General features: G+C 51.4%; 9 protein-coding genes across 9 annotated transcripts; 4 read left to right on the plus strand and 5 right to left on the minus strand.

Annotated features, from left to right (window-relative positions):
• Positions 1-1,194: 1,194 nt before the first annotated feature.
• LMH87_008010 (uncharacterized protein) lies at positions 1,195-2,117 on the minus strand (the record flags this gene model as incomplete). Its single annotated transcript, XM_056195311.1, has 2 exons — positions 1,195-2,032; positions 2,101-2,117. 2 exons carry the CDS (start codon positions 2,115-2,117, stop codon positions 1,195-1,197), a joined length of 855 nt encoding a protein of 284 aa, XP_056057092.1.
• A 275-nt stretch (positions 2,118-2,392) lies between these two features.
• LMH87_008011 (uncharacterized protein) lies at positions 2,393-3,346 on the plus strand (the record flags this gene model as incomplete). The annotated part of the gene is made up of 2 exons (XM_056195425.1): positions 2,393-2,503; positions 2,567-3,346. The coding sequence occupies 2 exons, from the start codon at positions 2,393-2,395 to the stop codon at positions 3,344-3,346; spliced, it is 891 nt and encodes a 296-aa protein (XP_056057093.1).
• A 139-nt stretch (positions 3,347-3,485) lies between these two features.
• Positions 3,486-4,122, minus strand: LMH87_008012 (uncharacterized protein; the record flags this gene model as incomplete). The annotated part of the gene is made up of 2 exons (XM_056195540.1): positions 3,486-3,772; positions 3,846-4,122. The coding sequence occupies 2 exons, from the start codon at positions 4,120-4,122 to the stop codon at positions 3,486-3,488; spliced, it is 564 nt and encodes a 187-aa protein (XP_056057094.1).
• Positions 4,123-6,988: 2,866 nt separating this feature from the next.
• On the plus strand, positions 6,989-8,309 carry LMH87_008013 (uncharacterized protein; the record flags this gene model as incomplete). The annotated part of the gene is made up of 3 exons (XM_056195653.1): positions 6,989-7,068; positions 7,121-7,376; positions 7,434-8,309. The coding sequence occupies 3 exons, from the start codon at positions 6,989-6,991 to the stop codon at positions 8,307-8,309; spliced, it is 1,212 nt and encodes a 403-aa protein (XP_056057095.1).
• Positions 8,310-8,968: 659 nt separating this feature from the next.
• On the minus strand, positions 8,969-10,417 carry LMH87_008014 (uncharacterized protein; the record flags this gene model as incomplete). The annotated part of the gene is made up of 2 exons (XM_056195772.1): positions 8,969-10,029; positions 10,087-10,417. The coding sequence occupies 2 exons, from the start codon at positions 10,415-10,417 to the stop codon at positions 8,969-8,971; spliced, it is 1,392 nt and encodes a 463-aa protein (XP_056057096.1).
• Positions 10,418-11,339: 922 nt separating this feature from the next.
• LMH87_008015 (uncharacterized protein) lies at positions 11,340-12,433 on the minus strand (the record flags this gene model as incomplete). Its single annotated transcript, XM_056195888.1, has 2 exons — positions 11,340-11,449; positions 11,503-12,433. The coding sequence occupies 2 exons, from the start codon at positions 12,431-12,433 to the stop codon at positions 11,340-11,342; spliced, it is 1,041 nt and encodes a 346-aa protein (XP_056057097.1).
• Positions 12,434-15,863: 3,430 nt separating this feature from the next.
• Positions 15,864-17,633, plus strand: LMH87_008016 (uncharacterized protein; the record flags this gene model as incomplete). Its single annotated transcript, XM_056196002.1, has 2 exons — positions 15,864-16,130; positions 16,182-17,633. The coding sequence occupies 2 exons, from the start codon at positions 15,864-15,866 to the stop codon at positions 17,631-17,633; spliced, it is 1,719 nt and encodes a 572-aa protein (XP_056057098.1).
• Positions 17,634-20,181: 2,548 nt separating this feature from the next.
• Positions 20,182-21,105, minus strand: LMH87_008017 (uncharacterized protein; the record flags this gene model as incomplete). Its single annotated transcript, XM_056196115.1, has 1 exon — positions 20,182-21,105. One exon carries the CDS (start codon positions 21,103-21,105, stop codon positions 20,182-20,184), a length of 924 nt encoding a protein of 307 aa, XP_056057099.1.
• A 3,200-nt stretch (positions 21,106-24,305) lies between these two features.
• Positions 24,306-26,390, plus strand: LMH87_008018 (uncharacterized protein; the record flags this gene model as incomplete). Its single annotated transcript, XM_056196228.1, has 7 exons — positions 24,306-24,389; positions 24,511-24,526; positions 24,669-24,715; positions 24,808-24,823; positions 24,883-25,214; positions 25,326-25,450; positions 25,538-26,390. The coding sequence occupies 7 exons, from the start codon at positions 24,306-24,308 to the stop codon at positions 26,388-26,390; spliced, it is 1,473 nt and encodes a 490-aa protein (XP_056057100.1).
• Between the last annotated feature and the right edge of the window lie 242 nt (positions 26,391-26,632).

Consider the following 26,632-nt stretch of genomic DNA (forward strand, 5'->3'; position numbering starts at 1 on the left):
AGGTAATAACTACCCTTTTTTTAATCTTTTATATATTTATTAAAATACTTAATCTAATCTATACTAATTTTATTTATTATCTAGCTATTTAAGCTAATATTAACACACTAATCTAAAGGTAGGTATTTATCTTCGTACTAAGGCGTAAAGTGTTTTTAGCCCTTTACTATAATATATAGTGGCACTATTAAGTCTTAAGAATTTACTGCCTAAATTATAGTAACTTATTCTTTATTACTAGACTATACTACTTTTACTTTTCTAACCTAATTAGAGCTTATAATAACTATTCCTATTATAATAAAGCTTATTAGAAACCTAGTCTTATTAAAGTTATAGATATTAGACTCTATAATACTATATTTCATAATTATATTCTCTAAGAGTATAAACTAACTATAAATAATAGTTAGATCTTTATATTTAGCCCTCTAATAATCATATCTCTATTAAAAACGTATAGTAAGTTCTAGTTATTATTATACGAGGTTTTTCGCCTAGCGTACTTTAACGCGTTTACTACCGCGTTTAGCTAGCAGTTAGTTCGCTATATCTTCTATATTCGCGTACTAAGGGGGAAGGCCTTATAAATCCAGCTAGAGAATATATTTTACTATAACTCTCTCTTCTAAATTAGTAAGCTTCTTTAAGTTAGTAGTATAATCGCGTTATAAGTTTTAGCTGTCGTATTAGTGTCGGATAGTTATCGCGGGGACGTTATAGATCTTCACTACTTTATAGATACTTAATTTAGGTGATCTTTTAATAGTAGATAAGGCAAGAATCACATTGCCTTCTATAGAAGTGTTTTCTATAAGTTATTATTAAGTAATTATAATATAAAGATAAAAGTTAGTGTTTTATAGTAGAGGTGCGCTACTTACTTATCTACGCTACTCGTTTATCAACTACGTTATATTAAGTAAAATCAACTAATAATATTCTTTATACTTTTATTAATAATTAATTAATGTCTTTAGCTAGCTAGTCGTTTATATTAATAATATAATATAATATTTAAATAATATTTATATATTAAGTTAATAAACTAATTACTAAATATCACCTAGTCTTCTTCTTTTTCTCTTAATTATCTATTATTTTAAATACCCTTTCTAAGGTCTATCACATTTCTATTTAAAGTAAAGCTTCCTATCTATTTCTATTCATAGTATTATATTAATATAACCACCTCTAGACCTTAGGAATAATAATGTTATAGTGCCCGTAGGGAAAGTTCTCAAGCGTCTCGAGATACTGAGCCCAGCCGTCATTAATCTCGCCCACCTGATGTAGGTCCACATCGCCCGCCTCACCGGTACGACCAGCCAGAACATCCGCCTCACGGCCTGTATACTCTTTCTTCAGCATCTTGTGCGGGCACCAGACGACGCGCATGCCGGCCCGGCGACCCGCCTCCACGCCCGGAACCGAATCCTCAAACACGAGACATTCCTCTGGCGTGATGGGCGACTCCCCGGCGGGTAGCGAGTCGTTGATTGTCTGTAGCGCTAGCAGGAAAATGTCCGGCAGGGGCTTCCCGCGGCCGGGCTTCAGCCGCTCGTCGTCGCCCTTGACGCGGCGCTCCTCCGGGAACACGGAGAAGAGCTCCTGAAGGTGCGTTGTCTTGAGGTCAAAGTTGCCACGGTGCGAGCTAGTGGCGAGCGCAATGTGCACTGTGTGCGGCTGCGTCGGGCCCCCAGCATGAGGCGGGCCGGCCCCCTTGGTCGCATGGAGATTCTGGAGGAGGGTAGGTACGCCGGGTAGAGCCTTGGCGGTGCTGAAAAACTGCTTCTGAAAGACGGAGAGCTGCGCCGTGTACTCTTCTGTCGAGATGGGCAGTTGCGCCCACTCGCTGAAGATCTTGTTGGCCGCGGGGCCGGGCCGGCCCTGCAGCTTGGCTTTGACAGACCACGGCATCGGCGGCCGCCCGTACTTTTCCAGGACCATGTTGACGCACAGTGTATAAAGGTCCTCGGTGTCGAGGAGCAGGCCGTCCATATCAAACAGACAGGCTCTCACGGGAGGGAAGCTGGGTATGAAGCGTTAGCGCGCGGACGCGCAGCATTGTCGTGACGAGCGCGCATTGGATAAACATACTCGGTCTTGGGAGCCATTACGGGTGATGGGATAATCGCAGAGATTCTTTTTTTTTTGCGGGTAACTGTAGAGACGAGGGGAGTGTATGGGTCAAGTGAAGCTGTGAAGCTGTGAAACTATGAACTGTTGCGGCAAAATTATTGTTGCGCGGGGTGGGGTTGCTCGATCCACCTTGCAGCACTGTCCGAGGAGGGCGTAATGCTGCACCTGCATCACCGGACACACAGCCTATCTTGCCCAAGTGGGTTTCGTAAAGGCTGCCTCTTCTTATGAGAGCAATACATTCCGACCTATGGCATCTCATTACTCTTCCGACGCATCGGCGTCAGCAAATGCTGCGGTGAAGCAGGCCGCTGAATCAATGGAAGCCAGACAAACACGATTCTCCCCCGAACATGAAAAGGTGCATAGCATGGCCGCAGCAAAGTCAACCGACGACACTGGTGTACTGACTGGAATTTGATAGGGCCTACTGGAAGAATCAGCAGAGAGGAGAGCTAGGGCTAATGAGCTGTTCAACGCGGGTGACTGTAGCGCAGCACTCGCACAATACGAACAGGCGTTGTTGTCGTGCCCTGACTATAAACACTTTGAGCGAGCTGTCGTTCACAGCAACACTTCAGCGTGTCTAATAAAACTCGAGGATTGGACCGCGGCTGCCAAGGCGGCGACAAGCTCTCTGGATGCGCTCGTGGTGATGGAGCGCGAGCTTGGGCTGATTCCCGAAGCCAAGTCGTCGCCTGCGCAGAGCACCGAGAACAGCAAAGATATATCGAAGGACAAGGAGAGCAACAACACAACCAATTCAGGCGCAGAAGCCGATGAACATGGGCTGGATGGCGCGGATCAGGCGGAGCCCCCTTTCACACTCGCTAATGTTCCAGAGGCCACGAAGAACGACATCAAGCGCATCAGAATAAAGGCACTCTTGCGACGAGGTCGCGCCCGCGCAGAAGCGGGAGGCTGGTCCAATTTCTCCGGCGCGGAGGAGGACTACAAGACACTGTCTCGAATTCCCGGTCTCACAGCGGCGGACGCCAAGACGGCGCGCGCCCAGCTGATCGCGCTGCCGCCCAAGACGAAGGCCGCACAAGAAAAGGAAATGTCGGAAATGTGGGGGAAACTGCGCACACTAGGAGATGGGATGTTAAAGCCATTTGGTCTGAGTACAAGTAATTTCCAAATGGTCAAGGATGAGACGACGGGCGGATATAGCATGAACTTTCAAGGCAATCAGGGGCAATGACACGGGCTGGCTTGCGACGCTACAAAGGAAAAGGAATGTGCGAAATAAACATAAAGTATTATTCGTATCTGCATGATGCGTTTCTGTATCTATATATCCAATGATGCACGTGGCCGCGACAACCTGACACTGCACTCGCTTAAAGGTGCATGGCAGCAGCAGCGACGGCAGCACCGCCGAAGGAGCGCGCAATGCGACCGGTGGGAGCGGGAGCACGGTTCTTGACAGGCGCAGCATCCTTGGCCTGCTGAGAGGAAGTCTGGGTCGTAGCATTGGACTCGCCGGCAGCTTCCCCGGTGGCCTGCGCCTTGGGTGCGCCACCGCCGAGTATGTCAGCGAGGGCCTTGGTGGCCTGGGGCAGATCCGAGGCGGTAGTGCTCTCGACCTCCCACGCACCGCAGAGAATGCCAGCCGCAGACGCGTAGTCTATGTATTGATGTCAGCATATATCAGCCTTATTCTTTTTCTTCTTCCTATAATGTAGGGAACTGGAACTTACCAGCAGCGCAGGAGTGGTCGACCTCGGCATAGACGCGGCCGTCAATGTCGATGTAGTTGTCGCAGATGCAGTCAAAGTCTTTGGCGTCGATGTGCTGCAAGTCGCAACCCTGGTTCTTCATGCCGATTTTCATGGCGGCGACAGCGCACTGCGGAATGTCCTTGGTGTACTCGGTCAGGCTCTTGACGTAGTGAGCAGAAGCGGCACCGGCAAGGCCGACGGAGAGGAGAGCGGAGAACTTCATTGTTGTTGTGGAGAGGGCTGAGATGAAAAGCATCAAAAGAGGTTGTTGTAATTAGTGAGATAATGTTGTTCAGAAAAGCGACGAGCGGATAGTCTTTTATAGATGGTAATGCGTTGCCTGGCTGCTATACGGAGACTTGGCATCTCACCATCTGACCATCTGATTACCGGATTTAGTGATGCGTGATACGTATAAAGTGATATGCCTGATCTATTTCGGAAATTTCTTATTTTGGTTATACAGCGCACCCATACCAGGTCCACGCAGCTCGGTATCACCATTTGTATGGTGCAGTCTTTCTTCTCACAGACTAATGCAGACAACTATCACATATCAATTTAAAGATACTTCTCTTTTGAAACCTACTTTGGCACCTAACTGCTCTTTTATTTTGTAGCTGCTTCGTTCGAGTTGATGGCTGCATCCTGTTTCCCCGATTTGGCATCGCAGCCAACGGATCGTCGTCTGACCATAAGCCCCGCCCCAGTGTGCGGGTTGTCATCGGCTGCACGTAACTCTGACTCGGATCCTCGCGTATACACAACCTTAATTTTTGTCCGAATCTGACCACCCCAGAAACAGGGCCCTGAAACGCATTGCGCGGCCCAGTGAACGGGTTTCCGTTTAATCCCGCGACGATGAATCCCGGACCTGATTACGACCACAGAGTAAGGACAAATTGGGACCCGTCAGCCGTCAGGTATCCGTGTGTGTCAACTACAAGAAATAGAAAAGAATGAAAAAGATCAGAAAGGGAAAACGAAAAATACAGCTACAATGAATAGGCATATGCATCAACTGAATGGAAGGTTTATTGCTGCTGCTTGCCCGTTGCCGCGGCGTTTTCCTTTGCTGCGGACATGACTGCGGTCTAGACCGGCCTTGGCTATCTACAGAAATGTATGAAAATGAGGAAACTCAAATCTTCAATATGTACCGGTGCCACGGTGAAAAAAAAAAAAAAAAAAAGAACTATGCTTGTATCTGGTTTGGTGTTTGCGCAGCTTGCTTGTCGTTATGAAACGGCGTTACGATAGCACTTATTACCCCGTATTTAGCCGCGAGATCTCGGCGCAGCTAAGCCTAGGAGTAACACGAGTGGACTTAACCTCCAGGGCATGAGAAGCATGGCTGAGCCCCTGCGTACAACCTCTATACGCTGATTTTCCTGTTGCGAGAATTGGTAGCCTTTTCTCTCTCCGTCACGTTTGACACGGCTCAGCCCTGCCACGGAGCGAACCGCTTACCTTTCAGTTTGGGCGGGCAGACAATGAAATGCTGCCCACGACCCGAAAATAACCTCACGCATCCCTTCATGGTCGCTCAGATGCCGTGCAAAAACAGCGCGAATGCCTTCCTACAGCGCTTGAGGGGTATGTAATTCCCCCCCCCCCCCCACGCCATCATTTGCTGCCGTAGGTGTTCTCCAGGCGAGCCGACTGATCCGGTTCCGGCACGGAAAAATATTCAGAAAATACGCATTTTCCATCTTTGAGATACTGTTCGAGCTCATTACTTTTCTTGCTTTAAATCTGGTGAGCCAGGAGTATGCAGAAGGTCCAGGCTTTTCCCCGGCCTACCGACTTTCCCTGCGGCATCACTGGTGCTCTCGAGCAGACAGACCAAGGCCAATCGTGTCCGCATCACCTACAAAAGCCGTGATAATAACTCCGTCATAGTCAACCACAGCCTGTGTCCGAGCGCCCCCGAAATGGTGTGGTGACTTTCACCTTGGCGCCGTGGCTTGGACGGGATTTTCGACTTCCCATGGCATGGCTCACTCTAAACTGATTAGCCCGCGTATGAAGTTGACACATGAGCGAAATATTCAAAAGCTTCACCGCTTATATATCTACAACAGCTGTCTAACCAATGCCGATAAGTACAGTGTTGAGACCAGCTACCTTGATTCTCCGGCGCGGGTGTCGCTGGTAATGTCGATGCCAGCTACGTGTAAGTCTATACATAGTCGAAGTCGCTTCAAATCACACGCAGTCTGGCCGGTAGATAAAGAAGTGATGGCGGTTATCGAGCTATTTGACTGCAGATGTGTCGATAACGGGCAGGCCGTGAGCTGCCCCAAGGAACTCTGGGGAGCGCACCATTGCGTTTAACGTGGAATTCTCTCCACGATCACCTTTGTCCATGACTGAGGGACTCTAGAACGATAACGAGATTGGCTCCTGCCACCATTCCCATCGCAACAAGAAAAACACCAAAGTGCCCACTTATGCAGCAACCCTAGGGATCCCATAGTTTAACGCCCGCAGCAACCATGTATTCAGCACGTTAGGCCTGAAAGGTATGGTAGCTATCCGAGGGACTATGACCTGTTGATGTGTCGTTGACACCTGGAATATATAGTTGTTGTGTAGCTGCGATGCAGGTTAAAAATACAGATCGCAAATAAAATGTATATATTTCCTTATCTGAGCCACAACTTTCCCAGTTAGTGGTGCCAGGGATGACCGTCGCGACTAGTGAAGCCCCGCCTAGCACAATGAGCAGCTGACCGAGCACGAGGCAGCAAATTATTTCCTATGCTTCTTACAGATCCAAATTTATAATCTTGTTTCTTATACTTGAAGGAGAAAGAAGCCTCGACACGAGGATGGATGCTCACCTCAACACGTACACGTGACGCGATCCACCTGCGTGCGCGATCGCGCCTACGAAACCCATCAAGAGATACCCAAGGTTGACCTGCCAGCATCGGTCAAAAATGTTCAGAATTAGTAGCCTTCGATTATAGCACACCGCTTCCATGGCTGAACCGACGCCAATAAATATCCTGCGCGGCCACAAATCGCAGATCCACGCCGCCGCATTTGTCCGCGGCAATGACCGCCTTGCGACCGGCGATGCGGATGGCTATGTGATGCTGTGGGATCTCGCAGTCATGAGGCCAAAAGCCGTCTGGCGGGCTCATGAAAATGCGATACTCGCCATCAGAGGTTGGGGAAACGACAAAATTATCACGTGAGTTGATAACCTACCAAATGCCAATTTCCGTTGTGCTGACGCGAGACAGTCACGGCCGAGACCACCGCCTTGTTGTATGGCAACTACGGCTAGAGGATGAACAAACCTTAGCGAGTGTGTCGCCACTCCAACTCACAGGCGACACACCTCCGCAGCCGTGGATGCTGCATATTTTGGATGTCAACACGATGAATTTCTGCGCCTTTGCTGGATGCCCGAATATCCCAGGATCCAATACGACTTTGGTAGACGACAGCAGTGGGACTATTCTTGTTGCCGTGCCAAATGCGCTGTTAGCCGAGTCAGTGCGTATCAACCCTCGACTAAGCTCTCTCGACCTCTTGCTAATTTTTACTTCGTAGATCGACATATTTGAACTACCGAGTCAAAGACGTGTTCATACAGTCAAGCCTGGCGGAAAACACGGCATGGCCATGACTCTCGCCGTTCTCTACAAGGAAAGAAACTTGGTTCTGATTGCTGGCTTCGAGAATGGCATGTGCTCAGTCTTTGTTCTCTACGAGAACGCGCACGAGTGGATTACGACGTATCGCGGCCAGTCGCATTCACAGCCTGTATTGTCACTCGATGTTGACGCGCAGGGCGAATATTTCATCTCGTCCGCCGCCGACTCTTTAATAGTGAAGCACCCCATACCTATCTCCTCGCAGACTATACTACCGAACGCCACGGCTTCGGTGCAAAACATCGCGGCGACAGACGAAGCTACATCTGCACCGCCAACTGCCATTACCGGCATTGGGGCACTGTTTGCTAGCCAGGCCAAGACTAGCAGTATCGGAAAACTCGGCAAAAAGGCCTGGGAGGATCCCATCAAGGTGGCAAACACGAAGCATTCCGGGCAGCAGAGCCTGACTATTCGCTCAGATGGCCGTGTATTTGCGACCGCCGGCTGGGACTCAAAAATCCGCGTCTATGCGACCAAGTCTCTCAAAGAGCTTGCCGTTCTCAAATGGCACCAAGTTGGTGTCTACGCTACAGCATTTGCTCAAATGAAACCGCAGACAGGTTCGGCCTCGGCAGATAGTGGTAAGAGACTACAGAATTCGCCACCAACACAAGAAGATGTACCAGATGCCGTCGTTCCCACCCCTGGTGAGGCTGTGGAAATGGGGGTTATGACTGTCAAGGATAGGCGGTTACGCCGTGCGAAGAACACCCATTGGGTGGTCGCAGGAGCCAAAGATGGTAAACTGAGTCTTTGGGATATATATTAATCATTCAAACAGAGATTTTATTGTAGTATTTCCTTTTCAGTTCGCTTGGTAATGGCTCAGCTGCAACGCCTTATTGTCGTGGTTCCACCAACTCGGCAATGGTTCTGCATCTTGCTGCCTAGCATTCCATTCAAGCCGGTTGTCCAGGCCGTATGAGGAAGCTGTTGAAGTTCTCGAGCGAGGATGCTCAAAGTTACAAATTTCTTTACCGCGCCACAGTCAAGGCTTGCTCATCCTGGCCATATTTGGCAGCTGTTTCAGTGCAGCAGGCGCTAGCTTGCAGATCGCCATGGCGTCCGCTTGGCGACCGGCAGTTTGACTGAGTGCTCAGGCCCGCGTCCAATCAGGCAAACGATAAACTAAGCTGTTACGAGTCATTCCACAGTGCTTCTGCAGAGGTGTCACGTCGCTAGCGTGAGCCCGATACCGAGCTCGGCTTTCCTGTGCAGGTTGTCACAGTCACGGGGCGTAGAACGCGGAAGACCTGGCTACATCAGGACTGTCCCATGGCGTTTTCAAGTGAATATTCATCTCCGCAGAGGATTGCGTTGTGCCAGCTCAGAAGGAAAGTGAGATGCATCGCAATCTATCATATTTGGTAAAAACTCATTTGACTAAAAGTATAAATAAATATCGCTCCTCGATGCATGTTTCTGTATTTATGCAGTATACTTGAGAGAGAAAACACCACGCTCAATGCTGTTGACGAGAATGTAACCACTCTTGAGCCACGGATAAACAGACCACGCGCCATTAAATGTGGCCTTGCCGCCAACATCATCATCCTCGGGGTGGACATCGAAAAACCCAGCCTCTTTGAAGCCAGCGCCAGAAGGATCCTTGGTGACGGACGAAACATCGACGATGCGCAGACCGGAGGCGTAATTGGCCTGGTAGGAGAGTCCGTTGACGACATACTGGTTGTGGTCAATCGACCTGGCCGGGCTCTTGTAGACGCCAGTAAACGTCGGCCGCGACAGGTTCGAGACGTCGACAATGTAGGTAGTTGTCTTTTGGTCGGCGGCCGGGCCCGTCTTGGACTGCTCGTCAAGCTCGTCGTCAAGGAGAAGGTAGCGCATCCCCGCATCAGCGATCCAACCTTGATGCGTATACGTTGCCCCCTTATACGTCGTGCGGGAGAGCTGTTTCGGGCGCGCGCGATCCGTAATGTCGACGATAGTGAGCGTGTCCTCGTTGTAGTTGAAGCAAATCTCGCGGTCCTTGTACTTTTGGTCGGGACCGCTGTAGATGACACATTGCGCATCGTGGACGTAGCCATCCTCGCTGACGCAGCCTGTCTTCTTGGGACTGCTCGGGTCGGAAACGTCGATCATCCAAAGACCAGCGCTGCACCCGTCCGCGGGCTTGGTGCCAACAGCAGAAATGGTGTTGGTGGTGTCGTGGGCAATAATGTTATGGCTGCTGCCAAAGTCACTGTAGTGCGCGGTGAGGTCGCTGTCGATGTCGAACGTTTTGGGGTTTTGGGAATCGAGAGCCAGGAGCTTGGTGAGGTCAAACACCTGCAGGCCGTGATTTTCAGCCTCAGCACCAATGTAGGCATAGTCGCCGATGACCTTCATGTCGCGCCAGACCGAGTTCTCAGTCTGCGTGGGCAGGCGGCCAATGTACTGTAGGCTGCCGTCCTTGAGCACCTCGACAAAAGCTGTACCGTCAGTCTGGCCAACAATGCCAAATTCCCGACCGGTAGAAGAAGTCCAAGCTGAAGAACGTCAATACCCCCTTTAAACTCGCTACAGTTCATCGGATGAAAACTCACCCCATAGATCGTTTCCTTCGCGCTGACCACTCCCAGTGTCTTGGTGACGAAGGAAGCCTGCGAGATCCACGTTGCGGCAGCTGTACTCGCCAGCTTTGCCGTTCGAACACTTTGCAGCAGCCTGCGCGGCATAGCGATCAGCGGCGTACATGCCATCCGCACGATCGCTTTCTCGCTGTTGCATCTTCAGGCTCTGCATTGAAGCCATGGAGACAGCGTTGGGTGCGCTCTGCGCGGCGAGCTGCTGGGCCGAAAACGCCAAATTGCTGCTGGGTGTAACGAGGCCGGCAACTAGGCCGGCCAGAATCAAAGTGACCGCTGGACCTTTCATCTTGTGTACCAGGACGTTACAGTTATATGAGACGATTGCGAATTATAAAGTAGAGGAAGGGGGCTTTTTGCTCTTTTTATATTCCACAGTCTGCTGGCTCCGTCCTCAATACATCCGTATATTCGAGGCCTTTATGGATCGCTGCGGCAGTGCCAGTCTACGTGAAGCTCATCTCGCTTTGATACGAGGTCAGGTCTTTTGAACTTGAGCCTTTCGGGCAGGTGCGCTTGAAACAAAAGTGTGATCATAACTGGAAGCTACAAAAGTCCGGCAAGACCCATGGGCGTGGGGATCTGCTACGCAATACGATTGGGTTGCCAAGCGGCGGTGACGAGCCCTGGTACAATGTATGGACGTATGAAAGCCTGATCATGCTGGCATATCATATCTACAGTGCCAAGGGGCTGCTTCATTGCCTTTCTTGGAACGGTTCTATCTGCCACATTCTTCTACGGGTTACAGTCGGCCCCGCCCAGTCACTGAACTCACTAGCCTGCCTTATTAATTGGAAGATTGGTCACGAGTGGCACGGGCACAAGTAATTTAGTGATGGGGTAGAGTCCAGTATGGTTTCTATAGTCCCGCCAAGCTTTTCTGCTGGAGACGACTCGAAATACCCTGTCGGTTTTGTGGCTGCTCGCTTCTTGGTTTCCTGTGCGACCTTCCGTTTTGGTGACAGTGTCGGGGCCGAATTGCGGGGAGAACAAAGATGGCGGCATTGCATCGCCTGGCACGCCACCAAATCAAGCGTTATTTTTGCCGTGACCGAGCCAGAGACTGCACTACGGAAATAGAGTTGCGAATTAAGGTTAGTTGCTTTATCAAAGGGCTCCTCTTTTCGGCTACTCAAGCCACAGGATTAGTTGCCACGAGCAGATATGCCGACGGATCGCACTTGATTTGCCACTTGAAAGTCTTGTATTTATTGTTCTTGTGCGGATTTTCTCTCGGTTCTTTCAAGTGGAGGCACCGAATTCCTAGGCACTGTTGGGCAGTGACGCCAAGCCAGGCACTGTTCGGGGTACTCATTCACTGCCTTGTTCAGTTATGACGTGCGAGGTTGATCGGAATCTATTCGTTGTCACCTCTGCTACCAGCAGCTGTCGGCGGCAGCCTGCTGACAACGGCAGCTCGGATTGCCTTTGCAACGGCCTTCGGCGCTTCATTCTGCGGAAAGTGGCCCACGCCTTCCAGTCTCGTCACGACAGCGTGTTTGAACTCTTCGCTTGCCAGGTCCAAAACGTGCTTCCCCGACACTGGGTCATCAAGGCCCCATATGAGGTGCAACGGCCTCGTCCACTGTGACAGGGCGGTTTCCCAGCGCCCGTGGTGCTGTGCTCTCTCGGCATTGTATCCGATGAGCGAATGAGATAGTTTATGTCCGTCATTTAAAGCGATACCGTGCCAAATATTCTCAAACTCATTATCGCTGAGGGGAGACTCTCCCCATATTCCGACAAAGCCCTTTCGCACCATGCTGGCAGTGATGCAGCTGGCGATGAAACCACCAACGAAAGGTACGGCAAGAAGACGCTGCAGCATAGTTGGTCGATATGCGCTGTAAACAATGCCGCAGTTTAGTATTGCCAAACTCTCGATACCAAATGGCAGTTTCCCGCGGTGCTGGCGATCCAAAAGTTCCTGACCGACGATCCCACCATAATCGTGCACTACCAGGTGAGACGATGCAATGCCCAGTAGAGCAAGCAGATCCTCGACTGTATCAGCAGACTCTGCCACCGAGTATTTGTAAGGGTTCGGCTTGTCCGACGCACCGTAGCCGAGGAAGTCGAAAGTCACAACGTCGTGATCAGGTTCAAGATCTTTCGCGACAGCCGCATAATCGTAAGACCATGTCGGGAAGCCGTGTAGTAACAGGACAGTTGGCCCGCTCCCTCGCCTTCGGTACGCAATGCGGTGTCCCTTGCGCGTAGTGAGCGTCTCGCACTCGGCGATCCATTCGGTCGCTCCAGGGATTGGCTCCTGCTGGGGGGCCAGGCCGGAAGGGCCGCTCATAATCCGGTGAAGCAGACTTGCTGCCTTTGTTTCTCTTCTTGTTTTCCGAGGAAATTCGAACAATGGAAAAGCCAACTGCCAACTGTTTTCCCCCTTACACTAGCAATAGGAGCATTAGTGAGGCACGAAGCTGCTAGCGCATTTGATGTAAGAACTCCCTTTTATCGTGCGGAGTTTTAAGACGTCAATTCCGCTGGTATAGAAATAAGCCCGCCGCTAGAGCCGCCCCACCACGAAGATAATGAATGACTCTCAGAGCTACGAACATAACATTTTTGCATCATCTATTCCTGTATTTCTGAAACTTCGCTCCCTTGATCGACAACCTGGCATGGAGGGCTGGGTAACAGAGAGCGACCAGGCCCGAATCGCTCCCTGTCCAAAACCCAATGTTATTGTCGTCCAGGTCGGATGCAGTGCGGACCACTTCTCGAGTCTCAAGTGCGCATCATAGTCTCAAGCATGGTCTCCTGGGTCTTACCAACACTCGCTTTTTGGAAGCGTAATTCTAGTTTGCATGCTGCCATCACACTGCGTTCCTGAATAGGCGTCTGGAAGGGAATCAACCTCCATCATTGGTCTTCGAAATATCCAGATAAAGGAGGAAAACATTCTCTTTCTACAGTCAAATTCATCATCGCTATTTGGTTTGTAGCGCGAGGCGTGCTGCAATGCATCCTTTTCCATAATTTTGTGACGTTGCATGACACTTGCTTCGTGCTCCGTGGCATCTGTGGCTCGGAAGTTGCGTATCATCGACACTAAGAAAGAGCTGCACCACGGCATCGTCCTTGTGGCTCATTTCTAGACATTCGAGCTCGGCTCTCGATCATGCAGTTATAACTATGAGCTTGTTTGTGTATGCTCAGAGTGGCATGATGTAGTTTCTTCGCTCAGCTTTCTAATGGCCTCATCCCTTCATGATTAAGCCGCTCATCCAACGATTAATAGAGGGATATACTCAGGTAGAGTACTTCGTCTTCGTCGCAATAAAACAATGTCGCGGCCATGCTTGCAAGCTATCCGAATACTTCTTTTTGTTCAGCCCCCTCATTAATTTACAAAGCGGTCGGGGTTGCTTCGCACCTTTTTATTTCTTGGCGTGTCGCATTTTTTCGCGTTTCAACTCTGATCCAATACCGTCATGTCGTGCATGTACGATGTTTTTAAGTGGAAGTCTTCTGCATCAATCGCTGCACTCACCTTGCCCACGAGCCGGGCCGTCGACTGCTAACAGCATCTGATTGATGGGATTCGCCATCTAATAATGCAAGCCACCACAGATAGAGTCTAGATAAAACGATGCGTGTCGTCAGAATGCCGCTTTTATGTTGAAAGATATAATTCCTTGGGTGCGATAGTCAGAGCTGAATGTAATATAATAATAGCGTATGGTTTCCCGAGTTATTTTGGTCCCCAGAAAGCAGGATGCCGATCGGATTTCAGAACACATATCCAGCATCCCAATTTTTTCCTGGGCAACAGCAGTTAACTTGAGCGGAGCCCCGGCGTCCAAAACACGTTGATGCTACTGTAATGCATTCCGAGCCACGGACTCAGCCATTTACTTATGTAGAGAATTGGGCATCTCTGAATGGGATAAATCATGGGATACTTGGTGGTGGTGGTGGTGTTGCCCGGCTTCGGTAAGTGGGCGATGGGTCAATCAGATCCAAAAAATTAGCAGTGCACAAAAAATCGCATTTTTTCCCCCGCGGATGTACTGATTATAGGTTTTCCATTCTGCGAAATGAATTTCTCATTCGGACCGTGAGCATTGCTTCGGTTCTATGCGACCTCAACTCGTAGCTAGCGCGGAGCTGTGTAAGTCGGAGGAGCGCGGAGATAACGAGCTCATCGGAACCTTGAAGATGCCGACTGGGCCTTTGGTGCTGTCTGGAGACGAACCTTTTATTTGGCTTGCATGGGTGGACCTTTGACTGGGAGGCTGCAATAGAAAAAATCTGTCCTCACGGAGAGTCATCGTGCGGCGATCACTTTTCTTCTTGAATGGCAGGGGGGTGAGTCCACGGTGAAGCTCGTGCACCGGACATCTACTCCGCCGCGGCGGTATACATCCATCAGGGGCGTCGCGTTGGCTTGTATTTCTCTTCGCAATGTTTTCAGCCACTGCTATCACGTTTTTGCAGCATCTTCAAGCAAGTCCGCATGGCAGTTGGCAGAGAGCGGAGCGGGCATCGTCGCGACGCAAGCAAGCGCTGCCCTGGCTGTGATCCGAATCTTCCGCCGAGCTGTCGGGGCACGTCACACCGGCGAGTTTCTGACATGCTATCAGAACGTTTTCGGTTTGGTCCCGGTTTGGTCCATGCTTGGATGCTTGTTCGGCTCCGCCTCGTTACTTCCTGTGAGGGAGCTCGTTCTCCATCAGCCTTACAGGTTTCGCTATTGCGAAACAGAGCGGGCCATAATTCAGCCCATGTCCGCAAGGTCCGACCCAGCACAGAGTAGGTAACTAGCACTCTTCGGGTTGCTCCACTGAAGAAAGGAAAGAGGCTCCAAAACGTAAGCCTTGTTCTCGTTATAGCAGCATTATTCTTGCGGCTTACCAGGAGCTCACGTTAATTACACAAAAATACGGGCGAATACGGGCGACGCATTTTTTTTCAGCCATCGACGACTTAGCCAGCTTGTCCTGTGTTGCGCCCGCCTGGAGGTGTGCTGTAGTTGATGTTGGCGATCAACTGATCTAGAGAGTTGGTGATCGCAAGCCAGAGTGTATAACTAGCTCTTGGTGCAACGGCAATGATGAGAAACCTGAAGCGCTGCGGAGTGATTTCAAAGCGATTTCCACGTGGGCAGGCAGCACATGCAGCCTCTCGCCTCGCCTCATTCCCAAAGCAGCGCAAGGCCTTACCCATAACGCGCTGACTCTACGCCCAAGACGCCCAAGCATAACGCGTTGGCTAGTTTAGTGTGCGCCAATTGGCGGAGCTGCTTGCAGGGCGTACTGCCAGTCATTGTCCATATTTTTTTCGTTGCGGCCCCGCTCATCACCGTGAATCATCCAGGTAGCGCAACGTATTGGGTCGGCGGCGGACTTACATGGACTTTAGCACGGTTCTCGGGCTCGCAGGCGGCCAGCCTACGGAGAACCACACCACCTGGCAAAGGGCTTTGGTTTGTCCTATTGAGGAGATTGCCGCAAAATGCGCTCCGCGTTGTGTTTTGGCGTAAGGGATTTTATCTCGTCAGATTGCGGTGGGCAGGGCTTTGAGCCAGTGTGTATATTAGGACAGCCGCGCCGTCCCTCTACATCCTCAACATCCAGTCAATATCTCCAAACCTCACAGCAAGGCAACCCGGACAGACTTCTTATAAAGGACTAACTTCTTGCATTGTTTTTTGGGTTTATCGTTGCGACCTTAGCCTTTCCACGTATACAAAGGAATCGACCCCGTTGTGACACACAATGACATCGGCACGAAACACCCTCGAGGTGCCGCGGGAACCCGGCTGGGCGACCTCGACAACCTCAACCTTGGCTGGTGACGACCACCACACACTCGAAAAGAACATTCCCGACACCAGCTCCATTGGCGGCAAGACGGAATCCGACACTGAGGCGGCTGTGAAGCAGCCTGAGGAGCCAAGCGAAGATGAATACCCCTCTGGCACCAAGCTCATCTTTATCGTCGTCGCCCTCGTTCTCGCCATTTTTCTACTCGCCCTCGACATGGTAAAGTCTACGATGCTCCTCCCTATCCACCAACATACTAACTCGCGCCAGACCATTGTCGCCACGGCTATTCCCAAAATCACCGAAGAGTTCAAGGGTCTGGACAAGGTCGGCTGGTACGGTGCTGCTTTTTTCATGACTGTCGGCGCGTTCCAGTCCACCTGGGGCAAAATCTACAAGTACTTTCCCCTCAAGACGTCCTTCTTGATTGCCATCTTCATTTTTGAGCTGGGCTCCGTCATCTGCGGCGCTGCCCCCAACGCCGAAGCCCTCATCACCGGCCGTGCCATTGCTGGTCTCGGAGCGGCCGGTCTGGGCGCCGGCGCCTACACCATCATTGCCTTTTCCGCACCGCCCAAGAAGCGGCCTGCGTTCACTGGCATTCTCGGCGCTTCGTACGGTCTGGCCAGTGTCATTGGTCCCCTGCTGGGCGGTGCTTTTACCGACAATGTCTCCTGGCGCTGGTGCTTCTACATCAACCTCCCCATCGGTGCCATCTCTGCTGGTGTCATTTTCTTCTTCTTCCAGACGCCGCGCGCCGCGGTCCCTGAAGAGGCGCCTCTCAAGGAGAAGATTCTTCAGACCGACCCTCTTGGTGTCATTCTCATGATGGGTGCCACTGTCACCTACATCCTCGCTGTCCAGTACGGCGGAACCGCCCATGCTTGGAACTCTTCGACCGTCATTGGCCTTCTTGTCGGCTTCGTCGGTATGATCGCCGCTTGGGGTGTGCTCCAGTACTTCCAGGGTGAGCGATCCATGGTCTCGCCTCACCTGATCAAGAACCGCACCCTTGTCGTCGCCATGATCTACAGCTTCATCTTTGCTGGTGGTTTCTTCGCCGCCATCTACTACATCCCCGTGTACTTCCAGTCTGTGCACAATGCCAGCCCAACCATGAGCGGTGTCCGCAACCTTCCCTTCATTATTGCAGTCACCATCTCCACCATCGCTAGCGGTGGCATCGTCTCTGCGACTGGCTACTACCAGCCTCTTCTTATCGGCGGTGGCGCGGTTGCCACCATCGGTGCTGGGCTGCTCTTCCTTTTCAACGTCCACACTTCAACCGGTGCCTGGATTGGCTACCAGATTGTCGCTGGCGCCGGTTGGGGCACTGCTTTCCAGCTCCCTATGATTGCCGTCCAGGGCACCGTCGAGCCCAAGGACCTCGCTTCCGCTACTGGTATGCTTTTGTTCTTCCAGGGTCTCGGTGGAGCTTTCCTCGTTTCCGCCGCTCAGTCTGCCTTCTTGAACCAGATGGTCAGCTATGTTATGCGACGCGCCCCTGAAATCAACAAGGGTACTCTCATTCTCACCGGTGCTACCAACATTCGGCAGGCATTCCCTGCCGAGCAGATTCCCATTGTCATCGACGGGTACATGCACGGCCTCAAGGTTGTCTTTGCCCTCTGTATTGCTGCCACTGGCGTTGCCACCACGGTCGGCCTCTTTACTCGCTGGAGCAAGCTGAAGCAGGGTGCTGGTGCTGGAGGTATGGCCTAGACATTTGGTTGCAATTTGAGATGCCGGTACGCCGGGCCTCGCTCTCATCTCTCGGCGTTTTTGGTTCGGGTTTCTCGGTGCATAAATGGCCATTAATAGATAGATAACGATTCATGTCAATTAATAATTCCTTCGTAACGAGCAGGGCTTTCGTAATAACTCAGACTCGGCGCCAGGTACCCTGCTGCATATGCGTGACGAGTAGGCTACATGTGAACTAGATATCAACCAAATACAGCATCACCACGTGCCCCTTTTCAATCCGCCTCGAGACACTTGAGAGATTCTGTGGCATTGCAGTGTCCACCATGGGACTTTAAAGGGTACTAGATAGCGCATGTATTACTATGCAGCGCAATGGTGGAATTTTCCACGTTGAGTAATACTCTCCGAGACTCGTCGGGACACCCGGTGAAACTCCTGCCTTTGGGACCTCGGTAGCTTTTACCTTCAGTCATGTTTCAGAATGAAATCCAGCATCTCTATCCTGTTCCTCTCGGCGCCGCGGCGCTTGCAAGTAGCTCGTCCTATTAGATAGGCCAGAGGCGGCCTTATCATTCCCTTGACTACCGGTCGTCACGTTTGTGAACACTCGAGACCTTGAAAACGGTTTGAAGCCGTTCAGATGACAGAACACGAAAGTTCCTGCTCAACACTACTGGGACAGCAGCCGCAACGTTACCACGACGGGACTGCGCTTGAGTTGTCCTGCGACGCAACACGCTCATTGATTGGATGGGGTATGTTTGCGGTACGGACAGCCAGCTGGGCAAAGACTGAAGCTCATTTCCATTTTGGGCACGGAGACATGTTACGAGCAGGCAAATCGTGCATGTGCGAACTGCACCTCGCACGCAGTCGTGGACACTGTGCACTAGGTACGTATTGGTGTGTCTTCGTTGTCGCTACCCTAAACCGCGAGCCCAATGAGGGAGGCTTACGGAGGCAAAGGAAGAAAGAAAGAATTGCGCGTGACTTTTTCATTTTTATGTTTTGCCTTTTGCGGTAAAGCTGAGCCGACAAAACCGTTTCATAAGCTAACATTCGTTTACAAAGATGCGCCCCGTAACGTCACCGAGGGTGAACTCGACCACTTTCCTTTCTGGTGGTATTCATCAAACCGTGACCCCCAACACTGCAATAATAAAAGACGCTCCTTAATTACAGAACGGCGTGGTCCGTTTTCTTTGGGCACAGAGAAAAAGTGACGTCGCATGAGTGCGCATTACTGAGGACTGCATACTACCGAATCAGGCGACAAAGACCTGCATCTTGTAAATGCCTCCAATTTAGCGCCCAGTTGCCCCGAAACGTAGGCCTTCGACCCGACGGCCATCCCAAGCTTTCGCTGAGTTGATACACAACTGGCAAAATTTTCTTCGGGCAGCGAGGCAACGTGCCGCGCATTCGCCAGCAGAGACTTCTCGTCGGGCAAATTTTTCCGCAACGTGGGCTTGCTTTCTGACCGGCGATGAAGACCAGGTGCGCTGGGCAAGGTACGTACCCGAACTACATGTGCTTGGTGCCTGAACTCGGGACTCAACTTGCCGCATGTATCCGTGTGCTTGTAAATTCGCAGTGACCCAGTTTGCCGTTTTTTCCCCTTCACACCATTCAGACCGTCGGACCAAGTGACATTGGCGGCCCGGGTACACGCTTGGTACATTGCGTTATCGCCAAAGTAGCGGTGCAAAGTGCGCAGGAGCATGGTACTGAACAGGTACATTATGCGCCAGACTGGCCCCCGCCCGCTCCTCTCTGAGGAACAAGCTCGTGAGTCAGTCCCTTCACCGATCAGGTCCCAGATGTCACTGTGCCCCAGCGCTTGGCGCCGATGCAGACTCCACGAAAACCCTCACCGGGCGAGTCAGTTTGGCAAACTCGTAGTATTCGTATGTAATGCACACACAATTTTTTTTCGGGAGAATTTGAACATTGTTCAGTCTCTGACCTGCGAGACAAGAAATGTCTCATGGGTCTTGTTTGTTGACTCGGTTTCTTTGTTGGTCCCCGTTTCTTGTTTGTTGCTGCCGCCATGTCTCGGACGGCGAGCTATGCGCCCGTGTAGCAGCAGCATTCCAGTTGGCGACATTGGCAAAACATCAACACACGGTGTAATTATACACATTCTAAGGCAAGCGACGAGGGGGAGCCACATTATCATGTCAAGTTATGTGTCACGTAGTCGCAGCCATGGCGGTCCAAACATCGTGTCAAGAAAAGAGGTTGTAAAAAGTAGAAAAAAGTATGTATCCAAGAACAAGGTGTGCTATCTATACGGCGGCAGACTAGGTATCCGTGTGCCAGAGCCCAGCTACCCTTGCACACCCATCACGAATCGTGAAAGAACTTCTGTAAAATGTTCCCCAAAAAAGCCCTGCGAAAAAAAAAACATTGCCAACGCACCAAACGCCACTAGGACGTCTTTGCCAAGAATGACTGCTTCCTCAAAAAGAAAAAGGCCATGTCAGGTCAAGATCCAGCCTCGAGGTATCTGAAAAAAGAACGAATTTGCCAGCCAACAAACGCTTGATTCCAACAAGAGTCTTTAGTTGGTGTTGATCTTGACAGTGAGAGCCAGGCGACCCTTGGGGATGTTGCCACCGACACCATCGTCATCCTCCATGCCGCCGAGGTAGGCATTGGTGCCGGTGCCGCCGGGGTTGATGGTAGAGCAAGTACCCTGACCGCAGACCTCCATGCCGGGGATGGGGAGACCAAACTTGGCGGCGACGAGGGCCGAGGCGTCGAAGCCAGACCAGCCGCCGTTGGACTCATTCTCAAAGTCAGCCTCGACCCAGGTGCCGGCGTACTGGCCAAACGAGGTCACAGGAACCTCTCCAGAGCCGCACGAACAGCCAACCTGGGAGTTGCCCTCGACAGCGACGTGGCTCTCGCCACCGCCGGCAACTTTGAAGCTGATGGCCTCGTTGTTCTTGAAGAAGCCGTTGATGCCACCGTCAGGGCCAATCTTGTTCCAGCACACGCATGCCTGCTCGGAGCTGCCCTGGTTGACGAACTTCATGGTGTAGTCGTAGTTGGAAGCAGCGCTGGAGGGAATCTCCATGATGTTGCAGCCGGGGTTGCCGGGAGCACCAGTGTTGCCGGCGTAGGCAATCTGGGCGAGAGTGGCGCGCTTCTTGACGCCGTTGCAGAAGGGCTTGTAGCCTGCGCCGGAGCTGGCGGAGCTGGACGAGGCAGGGCTGGAAGAGCTGGAGCTGGAAGACGAGTCGACAGCCACGGCGGCATTAGCAGCCGGGGGAGCAGAAGAGGGAGCCGGCGCCACGGAGCTGGTGGCCGGAGGAGGAGGAGGCGGCGCGGTAGTGGTGGTGGGCGCAGGAGGAGCAGGCTTCTTGGCCATGACGAACTCGCGACCCTCGACGGAACGGTGGGCGTTGCGGTGAGCGTGGTGGCTGGGGTGGGCAGAGACGCCAATGGCGGCAGCCAGGATAACGGCGGCAGAGAACTTCATTGTGTCGAATTCGTTAGGAGATGCTGAAGAGTCTGAACGGTTGAATGGTTGCAAGAGGTGAAAGTGGTCGTGTTGTTTGGCGCTGGGACGGTATTCGCAGAATACTCGAGAGGCGGCCGAATCAGAACGGGCGAGATTTGAAGGAGTGTGATGCGTGAGCGACAAGCGCGTCAACGAGCAGATAGGGAGCGTCGGGGGGGTTGGTTAAGGAATGGAATGGCGTGGCCGTGTATTGAGGATGTCGTGAAGAAAGAAGGAAGGGGGGAGGAGGGAATAAAAAGGAGCGTGGAGAGGGAGATTGGGCGTTATTAAGGTGAGCAGGGGTGAGGGCGGGAGGGCAAGATGCCAGCCGGGGCCTAGACAGGGGATGTTCCCAATGAAACTTGGCACCAGCGCACCGGCGCCATCAGAGTTTGTGCCTGGGCCGCCGGCGGTGCGCTGGCAGTTGCAGGCACCTTTCAGGGCACACAGCGCCTGTGAGTTGGGCGCCCGAGGTACCTGTACCTTGCAGCGAGACATTCAATCAGGGGAAACAAACACGCCAACGCCGGCCAGGCACAGAGGCACCACCATTGGCTGGTTTCTGGGTGGAGAGACGGGCAAGAACGCGCCATGGTGGAGCCCAGGAAAAAGGAGCCACACACACAACCACCGCTCCACCAGGACAATCAACGACTACATTTCACTCCCCAGCGAAAAAAATGTCACAGCATGGCGATGCTGCCCACTTGCCAAGTTGCGACGACAGGATGGTGTGACCGCATGCGCAATGGACAGGATGAGGGCCCCAAGCCCACGACACTGGCTTGTGCGGCAAGTGCGGGAGGTAACTGAGTAGTCTGTCCCCAGCGCGGTCCACAACGACGAGGTACTGCAGGAGCAAAACATCGAAGCGGTGCGCTGGAGCGACACGGCATGCACAAGCTTACAGCAGTGCAATGCGCTGGCGAGCGCTGTACATATGCTGTACCTGCCCACTCTGGCTCCCAGGTTCCTCGGCAGCGCAGTCCTGGACAGCGTCTAGAACGTCAATCACTGGAGACGTAGCACTACTAGTACCAGCCATGTGGTTCCTTTCTTCCGGCGCTGAAACGAGGCAGACTTTTTCTTCCTATTCACTTGTTCTCTTTGATCGCGGCAGGTGTACTTTGTTGTGTGGCGATTTGCTGGCGCACCTGTAAAGCATTTTTGGGTATCCGTACTTGCGTAGGTAAGATACGGCTTTGGTGTGTGTTGGACAGGGGCACAGGGGCAGCCAGAGTGGCGCTAAGCAGTTTGAGGCCGCAGTTGGGGCCGGCTTACTGGTACAGCATGCCAGCAGCACAAACAATAACCAGGTACTTACGGTGTATATCCCTGCATCGAGTACAAGGAATCCTCGGTCTGCATGTCTTTTTTTAGACGCTGGAGAAATTGAGCAATACGGAGCGTTGCGCGGGTGAGAATGAGTGTCTCAGCAGGCGCCCTGGTGGAAGCCAGCCAACAGTTCTGCTTATTGTCAACGAGAACTACCTAATCTGTAGATACCTACAAATCATGTGCGCCGCCCGCGGTAGGGCAATGAATGCACTGATGATTCGGCAACATCTCAGCGCCCAAACGCAAGGTGACCACATCCATGGCCACTCCTCTACCAGTACGTACTGTTACTCAAACGGAAGGGAAGAATGCCTGCCCCGCAGCTACTGTTCAGTTTTCACTCAATCCTTTTCTTTCCGTTGCAACGCCTGCGCGATCTGTTGGCAGGACGGATACTGGTAGGCAAGGATCCAAAGCATGCTGACGCGTGCCTGGCACGTGACTCATCGACCGTTCTAGACCACGTCTATCACGGCGCTTTGAATCCACTCCGGCCCACCTTGCATCTCCTCCTGACGGCCCAGTTCCGTTTTGCCCTCTTGTCCTCGTCTCCGTCAGACCAAGGAAAAAGGCGCAAGAAAGAAGAAAGAAAAAAACTTGATCGCTTTTGTCAGGTACAGCCGCTGGCCACTCCATGGTGAAAAGCTCGCTCTTGACGCGCCCTCACATGTCACCCAACGTACAAGACGGAGTGTTGACCCGCCCACCCTTTCCTTCCTTGGCCCACCACATGTCAGTATGCTGACGTTTTGCTGCAATGCGCCTGGTGCTAACAGCCAGCCATGTACTTTGCGTTATTTTCATCATGTATCAATGTATCGTGAGTTGATCAACCGAAAGAAAGCTCTCGAATCCAACACTCCGCTGTATCGATTCAATTTTTTTGTTCTCTTCCCTACGCGAGTCGTTTCTCTCCGCTTTTCGAGCATGTCCATTCGCCGCCGCCTTCCTGGAACAATGACAATCATGTGAAAACACGACAATAGATCTGCAAGGGAAAAAAGAAGCAGAAGAAAATCCCCCCAGAGAAGAGAGTCCATAAAATTGAACCATTGTTTTTTGTGTGGTCGTTCGTCCGCCCTCCCTTTCTTGAGGCACCAAGCATTGGCACGCAACGGAATGCTGCCAACAAAGAAACGGCACCACAGGCATGGGCAAAGGGCGTTCCGCTTTTCAACTAGTCCATCTTTCCAAGTTACTGCAGCCAACAGTGGCAGGTACCTGAGGCTACTTAACTTATACATATCTAGCGAACTGGAAATGGCTGCCACCATTGATGGATTTTGAGGTCATGCATTTTTCGTTGTGCTAGCATATGAGGAGCGGCGGGTAGCACCAATCTGTGCTTAGCCTCACAGTGCGACCCATACCGAGAGCTACCTTCTTTGCTTCTCTACTGTCTTCACCTCCATGTCTGCTATTCGATCCAGTCATACATCTAATCTGACTATGCATAAAATGTGATTATGGGCTCATTAGCCTGAAGGCGTTCCTGACGCCCCGCGCATTAATTTACAGATTTCTCTTCATTTTATTGAAAAATTTATTGAGTTCTATTGTTGTTTAGTGCATAATCAGAATCATCCGCTCCCTTACGAAATATAATTAGGCGTACCCGCCTGAGGCACCTACTGCTCACCGTGATGAGCCGCTCGTTTTTAGCAGTAATAAATCCACTAACGTAAGCACCCAGCTGCTTCGTTGCCACTATTTAGTTCGTACTCAGTAAAAGCCGCAGTCGACACTCATGTGCTTCGAATACTAACCCAGATGAGCGAAAGTGATTGCCTCAACATTCCGCCCCCAACAATCAAAATCATAGATGCAAGGAAACCAATGAAATGGACAAGCACAAGGGTTTGGATATCGCCGTCACAGCGCGGGCGGGGACGGCCTCGGAACAGGAAGTCAACCTGGCAACATTGGTAAAAAGGCTCCATGAAAAGGCCACGACAATACGACACTCGCTAGCTGAAATCCCACCCGTGAATCCCCTCGATTCTTCTCAGCCCAGGAAAAAGGCTTGGTTTACCAGATCAAGGACAGGATGTTTGGCTTGTCGGTGTGTTTGTCCCCGCTTCGTCTCGGAAACTAAATCTGCATTCACAGCGGGTTCGGTCCGACTTTAATTGAACTACCGACAATGAAAAATAAGCTTTCCGTTAGAAGGACAATTCTTTGACTAACTTGGCCTCAACACCTAGATCTCGCCATGTCAAATGTGACGAAACGCAGCCTTGTTGCAAAAGATGTACGCTAGCCAGTCGTCAATGCGTCTATAGGGTGGCAATAGGCCCAGTATCACCAGTTGGAGGCTTGCCTTCGCCAGACTGGCACGTTAAGGAAGCCCTTGAATACTGTACGTCGACTAATAACAGCGAAATAACAACAAGAACATATACTAAAAGAAACACGCAGATGCTTGCATTATGGCCCCGATGCACGAATACCACGGCGACGGGGATAGTGCGTATGAGTTTAGCCATGACAATAACGTTAGTCAGCTCGTGGCTGACAAAGATTTTGATGGTGATACATTTACCATGCACATCCTAACCCATCGTCTGCAATGCCTCTTCTCCAGTAGACGGATCGCGCCGCGCTACGGTGTTATGCCAGAGTTGAAACCCCTCTGGGCACGGTTGTTCAACCTCATTTCGATTGTCATACAGAAATTAAACCTCTGTATTGCCACACCCGATGTTCCACTTAAGGCTCTTCGATATATTCGGAAGTTAATGTATACTGAGGTACGAGCTGCCTGAGTTTGCCGTGCCACACTGGAGAATACTCCAGGCAAAGTATGGAGATGACACGATAAAAGTATCTGTTACTAATGACGTTCGCGTCTCTTGGAGCAGCTTTGCTTTGCAGTGCCATCATGGAGAGCACACGCAGAAGGCTTTGGAGCGCTCATCAAAAGCTATTCTTATGGACTTTCTGAGCTACTCTCCCCACAGTTTCGTATCGTGCAATACCCTCTACTGTATGTCATCGTCTCCATTCTTACGCGATTAAAATACCTTCCAGACCCTCATTTAAGAAAATACGTTTGCTTATCATCAATATACAGGGTGGCAAGTATGTGCAACACGACCAGCCCCCCAAACGACCAGATCGAACATATGTCCAACTGGTCTGACGACGACATTGTTATTGCGTATGGCCACACTGGTAGTCACTCGTTTCCGTGCCCTACGGCTGTGTTCCAGGCCATGATCCGCATCACATATCTACGAACGCTCGTGGCGGCCAATAAGAACGCCCCTGAGTGGGAAGGGGTGGCCCGCGAGGCGTATGCCAAGATCCAGAGCGTCGACCCGCACAGATGGGGAGAGGCGTATCCGACTGACGATGACATTTACATTCTCGCTGCGCGGGTCTACCAGGCGTCTGTTGCCCTTTACGCGATATTGGCGTTGCCATCGCGGCTCGCGGCTGTGTTTACGTTCCCGCTTAGAGGTGAGGAGCACATGGCCACAACCGCAGATGCATCGATTGCGAAAACGAGTTCTGGAACATCAGACGGACATGATCAATCTACTATAAGTGATGGAGTGGATGTAGAAGGCCTGCAACATAAGCAGCGCGACAAGCTTGGCCTAGTACACGCCGCACTCGAAGAAGACAGCAGCCAGACGGCGCGAGTGCGGTACCGGAGCCGCCTCTTTCGGTTATTTAGGCAGGCGACGCTCGAGTTACCGGAGTCAGGAGGCCTTATGTGGCCATCAGCGGTGCTCGGTGTGGCACTTCAGGACCACAAGGAGGAACAGGCAATTCTTTTAGATCACATTGGTTACCTGCGCGGATGGCCTGAGTCAGAAAATGGAGCGACCTGTCTCTACGACAAGCTAGTCATGTTTTGGGGTTCTGGCAAGAAGCACTGGGATCAATGTTTCTATGAGCCAACGAGTGTAATGACTTGAAATGCCGCTGATATTCTTATTCGACTTAATTAGAAATTGATAATAGTCGTATTATAGCGATAACCTTGTCAAGTGCAGATTGTCGTGAATTGTATAGAAATGTGAAGCTAGTACTCTACTATTTCTGCAGCTACAGCGCACGCTAAATACATTAGATAGGCTGTAACTAGAAAGACTTCGAAACGCTATACGTTTGTTGATAGAACCACCGCCTAGTGGAGTGAATTTGAAATTCAATTTCA

This window comes from Akanthomyces muscarius (genome assembly GCF_028009165.1).
Source record: "Akanthomyces muscarius strain Ve6 chromosome Unknown contig_16, whole genome shotgun sequence".
Taxonomy (NCBI): Eukaryota; Fungi; Ascomycota; class Sordariomycetes; order Hypocreales; family Cordycipitaceae; genus Akanthomyces; species Akanthomyces muscarius.